A 20,396-nucleotide genomic window follows, 5' to 3' on the forward strand; every position below is an offset into this window, starting at 1 on the left:
ACAAGCTGGGGTCACAGCAGGGCCTTGTATGGCTTAGATACGGCCCTATAACTGCTATAGATGCACACGCACGTGCTCGTGCATAAATACGCAGCATGTATAGTCTTCCCTAGCCAAGCAGTACTTTCAGAGCTTTCTTTTATTCCTCCCTCCCTTTTCCCTCCAGTCAATGCTGGAAACTTTAATGACATTTTTGAGCCCTAAAATATAATATATATTGAGACTGAGATTCTAGCGAGGCAGCCTCTGGATAAAAGACTCTCACTCCCTTTCCCTCTCGCTCCCTTTCTGGAGAAAGGCAACAGCAGGGCAGTGAGGCGGGAGGAGACCGGACAGGGCACCTGAGGCCACCAGCTCACACGTAGAGGATGGCTTGTGCACCTGGAGGGGCCCAGCGTGTGTGGTCCTGGGAGGGCCGGCCGATCCTCCTGGCCTCAGAGGACCTGCAGGGGAGCAGGAAGCAGGATGACTACTCCCGGTCCCTGAGGCAGAGGGGCTGCTCCATGGTCCTGGGGAGAGGTTTGCTCAGAAGCTCCCTTCTTCTGCTCAGGATAAGCTACAAAGCTTGGCCATTGTGTTCCCCACTGCTTAATGAGACCAGAACCGCCTAGGCCTTGCCAGCAGGAGACAGATTCCAGTGATTTTACCCAACAGTTGATCCAGCGAAATCATGAACGGGCTAAAGAAAAGAGTAACTATTTTAACCAGCATTCAGTAACCAGAACAAAGTAGACAAAGCAGAGCCTGAAGAGCAGGGGCCCCACTGGAGCAGAATCAAGTGTGACAATTAAACAGCTGTAAGAAGAACTCTTAAGGAGATCCAGTTAGAGAATAAAAAAAGACTGTCTGGGTCTAAAAGTATAGCTCTCTCATTGAAACTTTTAATACATAAACTGAAAGAAAAGATAGTTTTTCTGAAAACAAATTTAGTAGCCTGTACAAGAAGTATCTCACAAGAGAGCAACAAATTCAAAAAAATGAAAACCATGAAGGGAAAAGATATAAGACTCTTGGAGGACAGGTACAGGAGACCTAACTGGCAAGTAAGGCAAGTTCCAGAAGGAGAGAAAGGTGTTTTTATCTTAAGAAAGATAAATTTCAAAATTAAAAGAGGTTTTCATGTCTCAGACACAATTTTTTCCAGTTTTATTAAAGTATAATTGACAAATAAAAACTATATATATATATATCTAAGGCGTACAGTGCAATGTTTTGATTTACATATACATTGTGAAATGACTGCCGCAATCAACCTAATGTATCCATCACCTCACATAGTTACAATTTTTTTGTAGTGAGAATACTTAAGATCTATGCTCTTAGCAAATTTCAGGGATTCTATACTGTATTATTATCTATAGTTACCCTGCTGTATAGTAGATCTCTAGAACGTATTCACCCTGCATAACTGAAATTGTGTACCCTTTGACTAACATCTTCCCATTTCCTCCACCCGCAGCCCCCAGACACAATTGACTAAAGAAAGAAATAGACTTTGACATAGCTTGGTTTAAAAAAACCTGAGTTTCAGTTTCTCCACTGTTAACTACTGTCTTTTCCCGTGCAACTGACAGAAAGGAGAAATTAGATAAAAAAGGAAGGAGAACTAAAACCAGACTAGAATCAGATTTTTCAATCACAAATAACGAGCTAGAAGAATAACACCTACATGGTAAATAAAGGTATTTGAAGCTATGCAAGAATTCTGAGGGTGTCACCTGTCTGAGGAACATACTTAAGAAACTGTGCTAACCAAATGGCAGCTCCAGGAGAAAGATAAAAAATAGAGGGAAAATGGTGGTGGGCAACACTGGTAACCATGCTTGTTCATGGCTGCTATTGATTCTGCTAGGTTGTTAAATATTTTTAATACAACCTGTATATATGTATGAATGTATGTATAGGTAAATAAATAGCATGAGTGGAGTTTTTTGGTTTTTTTTTTTTCATACAGCAGCACCATAAAGCCTTTTAAATTTTATTTATTTATTTATGGCTGTGTTGGGTCTTTGTTTCTGTGCGAGGGCTTTCTCCAGCTGTGGTGAGTGGGGGCCACTCTTCATCGCGGTGCGCGGGCCTCTCACTGTCGTGGCCTCTCTTGTTGCGGAGCACAGGCTCCAGACGCGCAGGCTCAGTAATTGTGGCTCACGGGCCCAGTTGCTCCGCGGCATGTGGGATCCTCCCAGACCAGGGCTCGAACCTGTGTCCCCTGCATTGGCCGGCGGATTCTCAACCAGTGCACCACCAGGGAAGTCCCCTGTGAGTGGAGGTTTTTATCGAAAATTTTAAGTGAAGAATTTTAGAACAGGTAACGCTAGACCTAATAATAGCCTTGACCAAATGTTTAAAAATCACTTGAGCAAAACCTAGAAATGAAAAATAAAGAGAAAGTTGCAAGTAAAGAAACAAAACCTTTCTAAATATTTCCTTTCATTTTGCTATGAGGAGAGAGGCATAGGTAAATAAAGCAATTTGGTGGAAGCAAGTTGATAATTACTATCATAGTCAGATATAAGAGGTAATATATGAAATGATGATTCTTGGGATGAAAAAGTAACCACTTGCAGAATTGAAAAGCAGAGAAATGCTTCCAAATTAGCAAAAAGGAAAAAGGGAATGAATAAAAACTTGCTCCAGCAAGTTAATTAATTGGTTAAAGAGAAACAGAAAGCAGTAGCAAAGTAAAACACATAGAAAACATAAGATTACATGGAAGGGTATTTCTTATTACCCTAAATGTAAATAGACTGAATTCCTCCATTAAAGTACAATTAAAAAATAAGAAACACAGTTAAAGAGATAGGGAAGGAGTTAAAATGAAGGGAAACCAGGCAAATTCAAATAAAATGAAAGCAAAAGTAGCAATATTGTATCACAAAAGTACATTTAAAGTCAAAACATTAAACAGGATAAAGTAATGAAACTTTCTGCCCTCCAAAATATTGCAGCTAAATATAAGGCAAAAACTAATAGAAATACAAAGAGAATTTGATTTTTAAAATGTAACTTTTGTGAGAGATTTTAATATGCCATTTTCAGAAACTGATATACTGGGAGTAAATGAAACAAAATACAACAATAAAAGACCTAGCAAACATGACTACAACCAACAATATACATCAGCAATTCAAATTATGCCATAGATAGAAAACTCATACTTCTACAAATAGAAACAACACATTATCTCTTGAACACTGAAGTATTTCTAAAAATCAACCATATAGTTGACCAAAAAGAAAACCTTAATAAAATTCTAAAAGTAGAAATTTTATAAGCCACACTCTCTGACTGCACACAAATATAAAGATAATGAAAATTTCTTAACTACTTGGACATTGTAAAATGTACTTCTAAACAATGACTGCATCAAAGAAAGTATGAATTATCTGGAAAGTAGTAAATAATTACAGTATTTCACACCAAAACCTGTAAGACTCAGTTGAAGCTATATCCTGATGGAAATATATAGCCTTAAATATCTTTAAAAACCTTTTCTGAAATAATTTTAAACTTAAAAAAGAGTTTCACAAAAAGGAAAAAGAACATCCATAAACCCTTTATCCAGGTTCATCTATCATCACCATTTTTGATTTATCATTCTCTCTCTCTCTCACACACACGCCTACACACACACAATTTTTTTCTGACACTCTTCACAGTAAGTTGCATACATCAGGGATATTTACCCTAAATGACCAATAAGAAATGATGCTTAACCTCAAAAATAGTCAAGGAAATGCAAAACAAAGCAATAACACTATGCCATTTTTTTCACTGGTAAAACTGGAAAACATTTTAAATTAAAATGCCAACTTCTGGTGAAAATATGGGGAAATTGACACATTTATACATTGATGGTGAGAATATGAATTACCACATCCCTCTCAGAAAATAATCTGCCAATATTTACTCATATTTAAAACATATCTGTTTATTGACCCAGCAGAAAGTTTTCCTAAAGAAACACATAGTACATACAAAGATGTTTTGTGCAGCGTTATTTGTAGTGGGGGAAAACTAAAAATAGGCAGTCATTAAAAAGAATGAATGACTTCTGTATCCATTGACCTGAAGGGTTGACCAAGAGGTATTATTAAATTAAAAAAAAAAGAATTTATAGAGAGATGTCTTTAATAAGGATCCAGTTTTATAAAAAGGAAACAACAAAAAATCCTATATATGGATATATGTCTTTGCACAGGGTTATATGAGAGTAGAGAAATGTATGAAAGGATATATACCAGGTCATTTCCATTGGCTGCCTTAGGGAGGAGAGGGAATTCAGAAGATGCCATGAGAGAAGAGAGGAGATGGGGAAGAAAAAAAAGTCTGTAGCAAAATAAAGTCTGCCAATGTAATGATGTTGAATATACCTGTATGATTTTGTGTGTATTTGTGTTTATATATTTTGCTCTTTTAGTGGATTAAGCTTATCAGAGACTTGTTTATTTTAGAAAAATCCGTTCGTAGATTTTGTTTCCTAATTCATTAATATCTACTTTTAACTCTATTATTTACCTCCTGCTATTATATTTAGTTTAATATTTATCATTTTAAGAAGGTATAAAATTGCAATTTTCTCCATATCTGAAAATATTTATTTTTACAGCTACACCTATTTAGAATATTTTATTTATTATTATTTCAATTAGAAATAGCACTGGAAGGAACATCTTTGAGTAATTATTTCAGAGGAAGTATGTATGGTATACTTTCTGAGACCTGTTATACAACTTAATATTTCCAGTTTCTTCATGCATGAACATCTTGACGGAGTTTAATTCTTGGGTCACAATATTTTTCTTTCAAGCACTACATGTATTAGTTCATTGTCATCTAGGAAAGTGTTTCCCAAGTATTTTTGAAGGAACACTGGTTTTACATAATGTTTCTGAGAAAAAGAGTCTGACAGTCAAAAATATTTGGGAAGTGCTTCATGTGTGGTACCATGAAACATGTTCTAGTTCAAATTCTAGTATTCGAACATTTGGCATGAATGCAAGAAAATCTGAGAACCGCTGACCTGGGACTTACATCTGGGAAATCCTCACCTTTTGGAGTGCATCACACTTCCCATCACCAGTCTCGTTTCATCTGTAACTGTGTCATTGTCAGACTGTAATTAGATGAAGGGAAGGAGATTCTGGGGCCTGCCCTGGATGCCTTCTTTTTTTTTTTTTTTTTTTTTAAGTTTTTAATTTATTTATTTATTTTTGGCTGCATTGGGTCTTTGTTGCTGCGCGCAGGCTTTCTCTAGCTGCGGCGAGCAGGGCTACCCTTCACTGCGGTGCGTGGGCTTCTCATTGCGGTGGCTTCTCTTGTTGCGGAGCACGGGCTCTAGGCGCACGGGCTTCAGTAGTTGTGGCTCACGGGCTCTAGAGCGCAGGCTCAGTAGTTGAGGCAAACGGGCTTAGTTGCTCCGCGGCACATGGGATCTTCCTGGACCAGGGATCAAACTTGTGTCCTCTGCACTGGCAGGCGGATTCTTAACAACTGCGCCACCGGGGAAGCCCTGGTGGACTTCTTTTGGAAATTTCATTTCTTAGTCTGAGAGGTTCTACCCTGAGGAATAGTGTATACCTCAGAAACCACTGCAGTGTCTTTAGGAGAAATGACACTATAAATGCCTGGAGTATAACACAATGAATGATAATTTGGTTTATATACCTCAATTTTAAATTCCAATGTATTTAAAGTTCCAAATATATCTCAAGTAAATATGCCAAACTCTACTAAAAGTTTGATCACCTTTTAAATTCACACAGTTGGTCTTTTCTCTGGCATTTCAAAAATAGGGCAAATGATAGTCAATGATGAACCTCACGTAAAACAGGAGAACTTTGTTATCCACATTTAATTTTTTATAAAGCAAAGCAAATAACTTGATGCTTCTACCCAATTTTGTTAATAAAAAATTACTACCCAGTTTTGTTAATAAAAAATTACTATCTTGATAGCAAGATTAAAATCCTTTCATAAATTGTTTATCAATAAAGTCAACATATATCCTAAAAGCAGATGAAAATTTTAAAGTTTTTTCCATTAAAAAAAAAGTCTAATTTCAGACCCAGCATTGCTGGTTCACCATCAGGACACACTAAAAAATTTTTTCCCAATTTAGTTCATTAACTTCAAATAATTTTGACACAGCTCGAAACACATCATCAACTTCGATGATGGTCTCCAAGTCTTTAATTTAAAAAGTAGCACATCTTATTCAAATGTATCTCTAACCATGCATTAGGAAATATACTCAATTCCTGTCCTCTGTGGATTCATCACAACTAAAAGCAAAATAATTTAAGATCAGCTCTTTTGCAAAGCTTGAAGTTTGATATCTTCAACAATACATCAGTTTGATTCTTGACTATAGAACACAATAGAAAAAATATCCCAGTATTTTATCTACTAATAATTCTTGGCAGTATCCCAAATGCAAAATTGAGGAGAGTGTCTTCATTAGAGGAATAGTTTTTAAAGTTATTCTTTGTGATTAAATGAGCTATTTCATACAACAATTTCACTTTTGTGCATTCCTAATGCAATATTATATGTTACAGGGAAATCCAATTTGTAGAAAAATCCACTGCCTTTTTAATTATGTCAGTATGATTTTACTTGAGTGTTATTCAGTTTGAGAGATTCTCAAGGCATACCTGCTCTTCATTTTTACACTACTGATGCTAAGGAAGCTGGACTTCTCTTTTTCAATATATAAGAATCCATATGTATTAATTATCTATTGCTGCATAACAAAACAAAAAAACCAATTCTAATTCTCTTGCACTTGTACATCTTTTGGTCTTTTTGTTTATTGGCCTTAAGGACTTTTCTTTATGTTTAAAGTTTAATAGTTACACTAGAATATGTCATAGAATTGATCCTTATGAGTAAACTTTCCCAGGTACCTAGTGGACCCTTTCAATATGTAGATCCTGATCTTCTTTCATTTCCAGAAAGTCTCCTTGAATTATCCTCATCAGTGACTCCAATTATATATATTGTTTCTTTTTTGCCTTTCAGTCTACCATTTCAACTACTTTCTCCCTAACCCTTTTTGCTTCTTTATCTTCTTTTCATTCTCTTATATGTTTTCCTGCCTTTCTTCAATTTCTCTAATTAAAATTTCATTTTAGTCTATTCTTTCTTGGGCACCTTGTAAAAGGGCACTTAATCTTTTCTTTTCCAATTTCTTTTTTTTTAATTGAAGTATAGTTGATGTACAGTATTATATAAGTTACAGGTGTACAATATAGTGATTCACAATTTTTGAAAGTTACATTCCATTTATAGCTATTAAAGAATATTGGCTATATTCCCTGCATTGTACAATGTATCCATGTAGTTATTTTATACATAGTAGTTTGTACCTCTTAATCCCCTACCCCTGTGTTGCGCCTCCCCACTACTCTCTCCACACTGGTAACCACTAGTTTGTTCACTATAACTGTGAGTCTGTTTCTTGTTTTGTTATATTCACTGGTTTGTTGTATTTTTAAGATTCCACATGTAAGTGATATCATACAGTATTTGTCCTTCTCTGTCTGACTTATTTCACTTAACATAATGCCCTCCAAGTCCATCCATGTTGTTACAAATGGCAAAATTTCCTTCTGTTTGTGGCTGAGTAGTATTCCATTATAGTAGTAGAGTAGTATTCCATTACAGTATTATAGTAGTATTCCAATATATATATTCCACAACTTCTTTATCCATTCATCTGTTGATAGACACAGGTTGCTTTCATATCTTGGCTCCAAGTTCTCGAGGGGAATTTATTTTTATCATCCCATATTCTCTATTCAGTGCATCTATAAAGGCATAATTACTCATTCTTGTAAATTCCTGGCAACTGTTGGATGTGACAGTAGATCAAGCTAGATATTTAATTGAAGACCTTTCCAGGCATGCCTTGACCTCTCATTTCTATAACTCATTCAGACATTTTTTTTACTTGCTGACTTGTTTTGTTATCTATCTCATATGTATCTCTTGCTTTCCTAGGAAGATAGTAAATTTCCTTTTTTTTTTTAAACAACTTTATTGGAGTATAATTGCTTTACAATGGTGTGTTAGTTTCTGCTGTATAACACAGTGAATCAGCTATACATATACATATATCCCCACTTTTCCTCCCTCTTGCGTCTCCCTCCCACTCTCCCTATCCCACCCCTTTAGGTGGACACAAAGCACTGAGCTGATCTCCCTGTGCCATGCGGCTGCTTCCCACTAGCTATCTATTTTACATTTGGTAGTGTATATATGTCCATGCAACTCTCTCACTTCGTCCCAGCTTACCCTTCCCCCTCCCCATGTCCTCAAGTCTATTCTCTACATCTGTGTCTTTATTCCTGTCCTGCCCCTAGGTTCTTCAGAACCATTTTTTTTTTAGATTCCATATATATGTGTTAGCAAACGGTATTTGTTTTTCTCTTTCTGACTTACTTCACTCTGTATGACAGTCTCTAGTTCCATCCACCTCACTATAAATAACTCAATTTCATTTATTTTTATGGCTGAGTAATATTCCATTGTATATATGTGCCACGTCTTCTTTATCCATTCATCTGTTGATGGACACTTAGGTTGTTTCCATGTCTTGGCTATTGTAAATAGTGCTGCAATGAACATTGTGGTACATGACGCTTTTTGAATTATGGTTTCCTCAGGGTATATGCCCAGTAGTGGGATTGCTGGGTCATATGGTAGTTCTATTTTTAGTTTTTTGAGGAACCTCCATACTGTTCTCCATAGTGGCTGTATCAATTTACATTCCCACCAACAGTGCAAGAGGGTTCCCGTTTCTCCACACCCTCTCCAGCATTTATTGTTTGTAGATTTTTTGATGATGGCCATTCTGACCAGTGTGAGGTAATACCTCATTGTAGTTTTGATTTGCATTTCTCTAATGATTAGTGATGTTGAGCATCCTTTCATGTGTTTGTTGGCCATCTGTATATCTTCTTTGGAGAAATGTCTATTTAGGTCTTCTGCCCATTTTTGGATTGGGTTGTTTGTTTTTTTGATATTGAGCTGCATGAGCTGCTTGTATATTTTGGAGATTAACCCTTGATCAGTTGCTTCGTTTGCAAATATTTTCTCCCATTCTGAGGGTTGTCTTTTCCTCTTGTGTATGGTTTCCTCTGCTGCGCAAAAGCTTTTAAGTTTCATTAGGTCCCATTTGTTCATTTTTGTTTTTATTTCCATTTCTCTAGGAGATGGGTCAAAAAGGATTTTGCTGTGATTTATGTCATAGAGTGTTCTGCCTATATTTTCCTCTAAGAGTTTGATAGTGTCTGGCCTTACATTTAGGTCTTTAATCCATTTTGAGTTTATTTTTGTGTATGGTGTTAGGGAGTGTTCTAATTTCATTCTTTTTCATGTAGCTGTCCAGTTTTTCCAGCACCACTTATTGAAGAGGCTGTCTTTTCTCCATTGTATATTCTTGCCTCCTTTATCAAAGATAAGGTGACCGTATGTGCATGGGTTTATCTCTGGGCTTTCTATCCTGTTCCATTGATCTATATTTCTGTTTTTCTGCCAGTACCATACTGTCTTGATTACTGAAGCTTTGTAGTATAGTTTGAAGTCTGGGAGCCTGATTCCTCCAGCTCCGTTTTTCTTTCTCAAGATTGCTTTGGCTATTTGGGGTCTTTTGTGTTTCCATACAAATTGTGGAATTTTTTGTTCTAGTTCTGTGAAAAATGCCATTGGTAGTTTGGTAGGGATTACCTTGAATCTGTAGATTGCTTTGGGTAGTATAGTCATTTTCACAATGTTGATTCTTCCAATCCAAGAACATGGTATATCTCTCCATCTGTTTGTATCATCTTTAATTTCTTTCATCAGTGTCTTATAGTTTTCTGCGTACAGGTCTTTTGTCTCCTTAGGTAGGTTTATTCCTAGGTATTTTATTCTTTTTGTTGCAGTGGTAAATGAGAGTGTTTCCTTAATTTCTCTTTCAGATTTTTCATCCTTAGTGTATAGGATGCAAGAGATTTCTGTGCATTAATTTTGTATCCTGCTACTTTACCAAATTCATTGATTAGCTCTAGTAGTTTTCTGGTAGCATCTTTTGGATTCTCTATGTATAGTATCATGTCATCTGCAAACAGTGACAGTTTTATGTCTTCTTTTCCAATTTGGATTCCTTTTATTTCTTTTTTCTTCTCTGCTGTGGCTAAAACTTCCAAAACTATGTTGAATAATATTGGTGAGAGTGGGCAACTTTGTCTTGTTCCTGATCTTAGTGGAAATGGTTTCAGTTTTTCACCATTGAGAATGATGTTTGCTGTGTGTTTGTCATATATGGCCTTTATTATGTTGAGGTAAGTTCCCTCTATGCAGGACACTTAATCTTGATTTCTGATATGATTTTGTCTTTGTTTACATTTCTTTTCTGTTTTCAACCAATTCTCTTTAATTCCTAATACAAGAGTGCCCTTTTTATGTCCATGTGTCAGTGCAGAATATCTTTAAAAGGTGGCTTTTATTTTTTGTGGTTGAGGAAGGAATTGCGTGTCCTTCAGTTTTTTGGTTCTCTCTTATTTGCAAGACTCTAAAATGTTCCCTTTGCTTCTTTTCCCCATCACCACCATATCTGTAAAAACCATCTCTCCTGGCCTTTTCACATTCTATTCCCTCAGAAGCAGTGCCTTTTTAAAACTGCTACCTCAAATAACATATGTTTTTATATTCCTTCCTTATAGCAGGTACTGTGGTATACCAGGACTCTTTTTCAGAATTTTCCCAACTCAGAGTAGACTTTGTCTTTCTAGGAGTGATTTTAGATCAAGCCTGGGCCTGTCACTATCTACCCTCTTCACTCTTCCATGTAGCATTTCCCCTACCACCCTTGGTCTTCGTGGATGCTAGTGGGCAAAGCATGAAAAATAATTTCCTGGCATTTGGAGTTTTTATCTACTTGGGGATAAATCTGAAATTTGTACGTTCTCTTTCTCCTGGTTATGCTGAAGACATGGATTTTGTGGTTGTATTTATCCTTCTTGTTGTTCTCTATTATTTTTGAGAGATTCAGGTTTTTGTGGCCATCATCTCAGCTACCCCTAGGGCTAAGTTAGAAAGGTTTCTTATATCTTTTATATGACCCTATCAACCATAAAGATTTCATTGAGCTTTACTTCTTATAGTTTTCTCTAAGAATATATTAGCTACTTTTTGTTTTCCAGACATAAAATTATATGATAATATTGAATATGTTCTCAAACTACATGCCCCTCAGCCCATAGATTCTAATATTATCCTCCCCCAGGAGACATGCTTCACTCTCCCCACTCCTTATTTTCTGAGAATCACTATTCCAACTATTATACTTAAATCTGTATAGTGCAGAATCTGTAGGTGATATGTTACAGGGACCCTGGAGTAACCAACAGAGAAACTCCTCAGAATGACATGCCCTAGAACAAAAGGATTTCATAAACCTTCCTGATTTTAGGCAGGAAAAATAATAACACTCTATGAATGTGGGGAAAAGGATGCATCAGATCAAATCCACACCCACTCTTCCCAGCCCCTGAGGGTATTAACATCAGGACATGACTGTTTACATATTGCTATGAGAGAAATAAAAGCAGAGGTAATTTTAAAAATTGAAAGTGGTAAGAAAATAATGAGTATTTCACTTTGGATATATGTACGGAATAAGTCAAAAAATGCCATGTGTATCTTTCATTGTTATATACTATAACTTTACATCAGTGTATACACATTAGTAACTGGTAGAAAGTCATTTTAGACTTAGCAACAAATAGATTCATGAGCAGTTGTGCAAAATCCAAATTTTTTTGTTGATGGAGGAGCTTCTGGATCCAGTTTAGTCTGTGAGAATTTTCTCCACTTTTCAACCATCTATCTCTATACCTTTTCTGATGATCTCTTATCATGAAAGGTTTTTTTTCAAACACTATAGAAGAGATCAAAAGGATTTTTGGAACATTGGGCTACAGGTTAAGCCTACAGACTATCAGGCAAAGTCCTATTATATAGCTGTTTCAGACCCACTTCATTTGGCTTGTACTTGTTCTCCTTACCCCAGAACCAAATATTATGAATCATACCTTTGACTCCTCTTCAACCAGACCCAGCAATTAGCTATTGGAATCGACAACTCTGCAAATTAAAATCCCACTGTCAAACACTGAGGTTTTGTTGGTAGTGATGGTGTTGGTGGTGGTTGCTTTGGTTTTGTTTTGGTTTCTCTTTGCTTCTGAAATTAAAAATCATGGTTATGGAACTGGACTTATGATCCTCAGGTATGAGGGTAGAAAAATAAGGCATCCACTGGGACATTGTTACTCTGTCTCCAGTCTCCTTGTTTGTATTTTAAACAAATAGCTCTTGTCTTTTGACACCCTAGCCCAGAGCAGCACTGAAGCATCCTTCCTACATGACAGGTGTAATTTATCATCTGCCAGGGTCTGGTGCAAATTATTACTCACCAGCCCTAAATGAGACAGAGCAGACTGTTGAGGGAGAGGCAGCAGGGAATAATGAGAAAATAAAGCATTGGAAGGCAGGAGGCTGGATCATAACCTCAGCTCTACCTCTGGCTCATTGTTTAACCTGGGGCAAGTCCCTGCCCTGCTCTTGAGCCTCAGATTTCCCATCTGAACTGGATGCTGTCTGGAGAGACTAGCAGCTCAGAAGAGCGCAGCCCTCTTCTAAAAGAGACTTTGGTTAGAAATTGCCCTCATGGCCTCCAAGAGCTTTGTAGGTCTTGTGGAGTAGTGCCTACACAAGCAGGAGAAAGGAGTGGTCCAAGACAATGGAGGCCTGACCCCTCACCCCACAGCTTAGACAGGTGAGAGAGGATGAGAGAACACTCTCTATCACCTAGTTATCTAGCCCCTGCCATATCATTCACGCCAAGGGGCCAACCAGTCTCTCTTTGTATACCACCACCAATGATGAGTTCACTTCCTGGCAAAGTAGCCCCTTTCCTTTTGCATTTTTAACGCAGTAGAGATGGAGAGAAGTGGGTACTTTCAAGAGATATTCACAGGATAAAAGTAACAGGAGGGAAGTGTCAGAGATGAAGCCTAGTTTTCTGACTTGTGAAAGCACATGGACGGGCAGTGCATTCACTTATATAGGAGCAGATTAAGGGTACGTAGAAGAAGATCATGAATTCAGTCTTTGACATGTGACTTTGAGGAGCCATTGAGACATCCAAGCAAAGGCAAGTGACCAGTAGAATATTCAGATCCAGAGCTCAAAGGAGACATCCAGACTGAAGACAAATAAATTAGAGTCGTTTTCCTAAAGACTGATAGAGGTAGTTATTGAGGAAGACAGTATGGAATGAAAAGGAGAAAAAGGACCTTAGATAAGAACTTGAGGAATACCAATGTTGAAAGTGTGGATGCATGGGGAATCGATGGGCAACCAGAGAGGTGAGGGGAGAACCAGGAAGGTGGCACTTTGGAAATCACTAGAGGAGAGTTTCAAGAAAGACCAAGTTGTCAATAGTGTCAAGAACTGCTAAGAAGTCAAGTAAAATAAAGACTAAAAACAGCCATTGAATGCAATGAAATAGTGATGCTTGATGACTCTATTAAGAACGATTTTGGTAGACTTATGGGGCCAGAAGTTAGGGTAGAGGGTTGAGGACTGAGTGGGAGGTGAGGAAATGAGGCAACAAGTGTAGACAATTCTGCGAAGGCATTTAGCTGTGAAAGGAGAGGAGAGAAATGGGCAGTACTGGGGTGGGATGTGGAGCATTAGATGCTTTCTTAAATGGGAAAGGATTTATCATGGTTCCATGTCAATGGGATGATCCAGTTGAAATAGAATGATTGACTGCACAGGAGAGAAAAGGTTACTGATAGTTCCTTAGAAGACAGGAGGGGATGGGATCCAAAGAACAGAGGGAGGGGTTGCTTCATCAGTGTTTCAAAATTCTTACAGCCGGGTTTCTACCAGGGCTGTAAAGTAAATAACTGGTCTTTGGTTTCATTTTATTTGTAGTACTAGGTCAATTTTTTTAAATTACAATTTTACATGTGTATTGTCCTCTTTTTGCTCTCTTCACATCTCAAAAGTATTCAATTCCTATGAAACATGTTTAAAATGAAATAAACATTTGCAAAAGTTATGATAGCTAAAAAAATGTTATATTTATTCAGAGAAATGAAATTCAAATATCTTAGAGAAAATTCACAGAACTGTATTTCAGTATACTTTGTGAGAATATTCTCCAATCTCATCTTCTAATTGACTGAAGGAAATCTAAATGGAAAATAAGACATCAATAATTTGTGTGATTATCACTTAGCCATCTTCTTCTTCAGAGAAGAAGCATTGGGCCAACAGTGATCCAGACTGCTCTGATCCCTGCTCAACACCCATGTGGCTACCCCAACCGTCTGACTCCCTGCAAAACCCCTGACTAGTAGTCTTTTACCCCTCATACACAGGCAGTTTATGGACCCTCATATAGATTCAGAGCCATTCTCATCTCAACTCAAAAGAGAAAAAGTCTCTCCATGGGAATCATCACTCAGAAGAATTACTCACCTTTCAAGGTCAAGCACCACAAAGCCACTGAGGACCTCTTTCTTTCCTACTGGGGACTGCGACACATTTCTTCACAGCCCGTTCATTTAGAAATTCCTTCTCTATTCATATTTCCTGAGACCCTTCATGCAACTCATAGAGAAAAAGACCACAGGGGCAAGTGGATAATGCAGATGAACACAGCCCTTCACCAGTAAGTCTTAGATTCATAGATTCCAAGAAGATTCTAAGAAACCATGGGTTAGTGGGGATCATCTAGTCCAGTCTCTCACCTGTGGGGGTTCCCTTTTCAGCTTCTCTAACAATGGCACTGTGGCCTCCATTTGAACCCCTCAAGTGACAGGGGATTCCACCTCATGAAGCAGATACAAGAGAGAATATAACTAACACAACATTGTAAAGCAGCTATACTCCAATAAAAATTTTAAAAACAAAAAATAAAAAAATAAAAGACCTATATCAAGTGAAAAAGAGAGAGAGAAAGAGAGAGAGATAGGACACTCTCTTTGAGTTTCTAAAGGGTTCTCCTTAGGAAGAGGGGCCTGACCTCCAGGAACCTAGGATAGAACCTCAAAAAAAGCAGATTTCAACTTCATACGAGGCAGAAGACCTTGAGAGAAAGAGTTGTCCAAACTGAGTTCATGGTCTCATCCTCAGTTGTTCTCTCTCCTTCCTTCTGATACAGAGGGTCCTCCTGCCTAACCACCTACAATCCACTATTTTTGTTGGGAAAGACTTCCTGGTATGGAGCCACAAGTCTTCAGGGAGCTTCTTCTGGTTTGTCCTTTTTTATGCTCATGGAGAAATAGTGGCCATCCCGTTCTTTTAATAAGAAGAAACCTTCAGAATTTGCTAATGGGGTCATGTCTTACTTTAAACCAGATTAACAAGAAAAGGGAGTCCCACATCCACCCAGCAGACTAAAGAGAGAAAGAATCCTTAGGCAAGAGCCCTCCCCTGACAGTGATGGGTTAAAAGCAGAGGATGCTGGTAACTGGGGCTGCCTCTCAGCTCTGCCAGCAGTCATGGCTTAGCCTCCATCAACAGGGCCCCCACCCATCCAAGCAGAGGCACACAGCTTGATTGCAGGGGTCATGGTTTTGTTTATATAAATGGTTCAGACATCACCTAAAGTCCTGCAACTTGCTTTTTTTTTTAAATTTTATTGAAGTAAAGTTGATTTGCAATGTTGTGTTAATTTCTGCTGTACAGCAAAGTGATTCAGTTATACATATGTATATATTCTTTTTCATATTCTTTTCCATTATGGTTTATCACAGCATATTAAATATAGTTCCCTGTGCTATATAGTAAGACCTTGTTATTTATCCATCCTATATATAATAGTTTGCATCTGCTAATCCCAAACTCCCAATCCTTCCCTCCCTTACCCTCCTCCCCCTGGGCAACCACAAATCCGTTCTCTATGTCTGTGAGTCTGATTCTGTTTCATAGATATGTTCGTGCAACTTGCTTTTTTAAGTAATGGTTATGGATATTATTCATTTTTTATTATTATGAACATCTTTATCTGTACATATAGGCCTATCTCATTCATTTTACAGGCTGAGTAGTAGTCTATTAAGGGGATACACATAATTTATTTACATAATCTGCTTTTATTGGACATCTGAGATATTTCCAAGTCCTTCCAAAACTACAGTGACAATTCTATGCATACATACATTTGTGTGCACTTCTGTTAGCATTCTCTAAAATATGTGAATATCTTTTCCTTCACTTTTTACTACAATAAACAGTTAGAACCTTTTTACATACATCTCTGGGCACAAGTGTAGTATTTCTAAGAATATATCCTCCAAAGCAGAATTTGGATCGGAGAATTCCGAATATTCAGAGGGGATGAATATTTTTAAAATTTACTGCCAAATCGCCCTCCTAAAGATCTTACCAATTTATATACTTTAACCAGTAAGAGTATGAAAGTGTCTGCATCCCTCATATACACTACAACTCTGGTTATTTTTAACTTTTTTTAAATTTTGCTGATTTGTTAGGTAGAAAGGTGACTTTTTAAAAAAAGAATTGCATTTCCCTGGTCATTGGTGAGGTTGAGCATTTTTTAATATCTTTGTTGATATTTTTACTTCTTCTTCAGTGATTTGCCTGTTCAGAGACTTAGCTGGTTTTTCTTTGTCTTTTGTAATATCGATTTACAGGAGCTCTTTAAACAATTAATGCTTTCTTAATACTTTATCTGTTTTATATGCTATAAAAATTTTCTCCTGGTCTGTCACTTATCTTTTAATTTTGCTTATCTTTGCCCATTTTTCTGTTGACTTATTTAGATTTTCCCATTGATTTGTAAAGACTTTTTCTATCCTAAGAATATCCATCTTTGTCGTAAATCTTGCAAATATGTTTGTTTTCTTTTCTGTTTTAGACTTTCTTGAGTGGAGGAGATGTTTTATGTTTGTTTTGGCACATATAACTTTGTATATCATAAGTCTTTAGAAAGGTTTTCTCCACCCTGAGATGCGATATTCACCAATATCTTCTTTAGGTTTTCCTAGCTGTGATTCTTTAATCCATCTGGAATTGATTTTTTTGTGCGATATGCCATAGGAATCTCATTTTTTTCTTCCAAAATAGTTGGTCAAATTTCCCAATATCTTTCATCAAATTAGTCATCCTTTCCTCTCTGGTTTGTAATCCCAACTTAGTCATATATTTTTTATTTGGACTTGAAAGAGGTAGAAATTTTTATTATCAGCAATCTTGACTTCATTTACAAGGGAGAGATGAATTATTTGTTTTGCATGGGAAAGGAGAGTGTGGTGGCGGATAAAATCAGGAGAAGGCAGTTAAGATAGTCATGGAATTTATTGTGAAAAAGGAAAGTCTGAGGAAAAAATGGGGAAAGAGAAAACTACTGAGTCATAGAAGGAATGTGTTATCAAAACAACAATGGCCACAGGGAAGGAATGTTCATGAGCGTCTCACAAAGAGAAGGATGAAAGCAGAACTGAGTTGGCTGTCCAGGGCTCCCAGCTGAAGGGAAAGGTCGTCAGTCAGCTCCCCTTGCCACATGACCTAAGTGGCTCTCACTAAGCCTGGCATAGAGTGCGTGTTAAGTCAGGGCTCTTAATTAATTAACAACTATGAAGAACTGGCATTGGGGCTATATATTTAACATATATATGAAGGTTGTCCTGTAACATTTACATTATGTGTAAAATACATATAAAGCTTTACTTTAAAGCTGAAAGCTATTTAAACTTTAAAGCAATACATGTCCGTTATTAAAGAGAGAGAGAGAGAAAATAGAGGACAGAATAATGCTAGGGTTAGGATTAGCTTTTTTGAGCACCTACTAGGGTCCAGAACGTTATTAGCTGCTTTACATATATTTTATTTCATAAAGAAGAAAATTAAAACTCCTGTAATCCCACGACTTGAGATTAACCACCATTAACACTCTGCTGTATTTCCGTCCAGTCTGGTTCTTCTGATAAATGTTTTATAACAATATCTAACATTTATTGAGCTGTTACATGCCAGAACTAATAAAAAACGCTTTAGTAAACCTCATGACAATCCTAAGAGATAGACACTATTATTATTTTAATTTTATAGATAAGGAAATGGAGACTAGTGAGGTTAAATAATGGACCCTGGTTATGTATAACCAGTTTTGTAGATTACTTTTTATCACTTATGCTTATATCAGGAATGTTTTCCCACATTAACTATCCCACAGAAGAGATCACTTAATAGCTACGTAATATTTCTGTTCAATCATTAGTGATTTTTTAATAGAATAAATACTGCTGGTGGCGCTCATTTTGAAATGTATAGAAATATTGAATCACTATGCTGTGTGCCAGGAACTAACATAGTGTTGTAGGTCAATTATACTTCAAAAACAAACAAACAAACAAACTCAGAAAAAGAGATCAGATTTGTAGTTATCGGAGGCTGGGGTGGGGAGGGGAGAAATTGGATGAAGATGGTCAAAAGGTACAAACTTCCAGTAATAAGATAAATAAGTTCTATGGATATAATGTACGACATGATTAATATAATTAGCATGTCATATGTTGTATATGCAAAATGATAAGAAAGTAAATCCTAAGAGTTTTCATCACCAGGAAAAATTTTTTTTTTCCTTTTTTAAAATTTTATATCTCTAAGAGATGATGGATGGTCACTAAACTTGTTGTGGTAATTCTTTCAGGACGTATGTAAGTCAAATCTTTATGCTGTACACCTTAAACTTGGGCAGTACTATATGTCAGTTATATCTCAATAACACTGGAAGAAAATAAAAGTAAAATAAAATAAAAGAATAAATACTGCTGTTAGGAACAACCTTGTACTTAAAACTTTGTGCGTATCTGAGCGCTCAGATTAAAAAAAAAATAAGTGGAATTACTGAGTCAACTTTTTTTCAGGCTCTTTCTACATATTGTCAAATTGCCTTCCAGAAAACTTCAACCATTTTACACTCCACCAGCAATAAATGAAAGTACCCATTTAACGCCCTAGCCAACACTAAGTATTATTAATTTTAAATTCTAACCAATTTAAATGGGTAAGCAATTATAAATCATCATTTCAGGTTTTTTATCATAAAGGAAAAACAAAACAGGATTTTGTTTCTTTCAAAATTTTAATCAAACCTCTCTCATATGCCAGGCACTCTTCTGGGGGCTAAGGATGGGACAGTGAACAGGACAAACCCTACCCCTGCCTTCGTGGGACTCAAACCTAACATAGAGGTACATTCAACAGGTAATGAACAAATTCCAGGTGTTAGCTCTATAATAAGTACTTAGAAGCACTTAGTGTTCATCGGCCCCTTCTAAAGTAAAGCACTAAGAACTCATTTGATCCTCACAACAATTCTTTTGGGTAGGTACTATTATTACCCCCATTTTACAGATGAGGAAACTGAATCACCAAGAGGTCAAGTAACTTGCCCAAGGTCATACAACAAGTAGCAAAGGCAAGATTCAGACCCAGGCAACCCAGATTCAGTGGCCTTTACCTCTGCTATCCCTCTATTGAAGGACAGAGTATAGGGCATGCTGAGACACTGAAGAGTAGAAAGAAGATAAACGAAAATAGAAAAATTAAAACAAAGTGGATTCAAATAAACAGTAAAAGGATCAGAAATGGAAGTCCACTTGGGTCAGAAATATTACTGTGAGGTTCTGAACTGTGTCTTTGCCCTCCTTTATTCAGAGGAGTAGGTGAGAATGACACGTGGCAGAAACCTGCAGGTCCTACCCACATGGGACAATAAACCTGGAACAGTCCAAAGACAGAGGAAAGGAATGGTCTAAATTCTCCTGCTATGAAGCAGCAGAGGAGGGAAGAAGGGAGCAGCCCCTGCCTTCCTAGACCTTCAGGAATGGGAAAGATAAAGGGCTCAATCCCAGCAGCATTCAAAACTGAACAGATGAGGAGAAAATAGAAACTTGTACATTTCCTGGGCTTCTGGCTAAGTGATCTCCCAGCTTGGCCTGAGGCTACCACCCCCACTGGCAGGACCTGTGGTTTTGAAGGAGACCTTGGGGTGACGCTGCTGTGGGATGCAGCGCCATCTAGCAGATGTGACAGTGAAATGGCACCAGAACCACTCGGCCATGCTGAAGTCCTTCGAAAGACAAGTACTGTACCCCACTGTGCTAAGTGCTGAGGTTGCCACGATGAATAAACAAGCCTCTGTCCTTGAGAAGGTCACTGTTCATCTGAGGAGACCATCGCAGGTTCTAGAGCAGAGATCTATGCAAGTGTTTAGGGAACAGGGGCTAAGGAGGCTGACCTTCCCTGCGGTTCAGGGAAGGCTACACAGAAGAAGCAATATTCAAACCAGGTCTCAAAAGATGAGA

General features: G+C 37.3%; 1 protein-coding gene across 2 annotated transcripts in view; it reads left to right on the forward strand.

Annotated features, from left to right (window-relative positions):
- The first annotated feature begins 10,266 nt into the window (after positions 1 to 10,266).
- Positions 10,267 to 20,396, forward strand: part of LOC309663964 (uncharacterized protein) — an 88,158-nt gene continuing 78,028 nt past the window's right edge. For both annotated transcript variants that reach the window (XM_082468802.1, XM_082468803.1), the window contains exon 1: positions 10,267 to 19,293. In XM_082468802.1, coding sequence (XP_082324928.1) covers positions 19,191 to 19,293 — 103 coding nt within the window. In that variant the 5' untranslated portion in view covers positions 10,267 to 19,190. The remainder of the gene's footprint in view (positions 19,294 to 20,396) is intronic.

Source organism: Balaenoptera physalus (assembly GCF_965194825.1).
Source record: "Balaenoptera physalus genome assembly, chromosome: 7".
Lineage (NCBI taxonomy): Eukaryota > Metazoa > Chordata > Mammalia > Artiodactyla > Balaenopteridae > Balaenoptera > Balaenoptera physalus.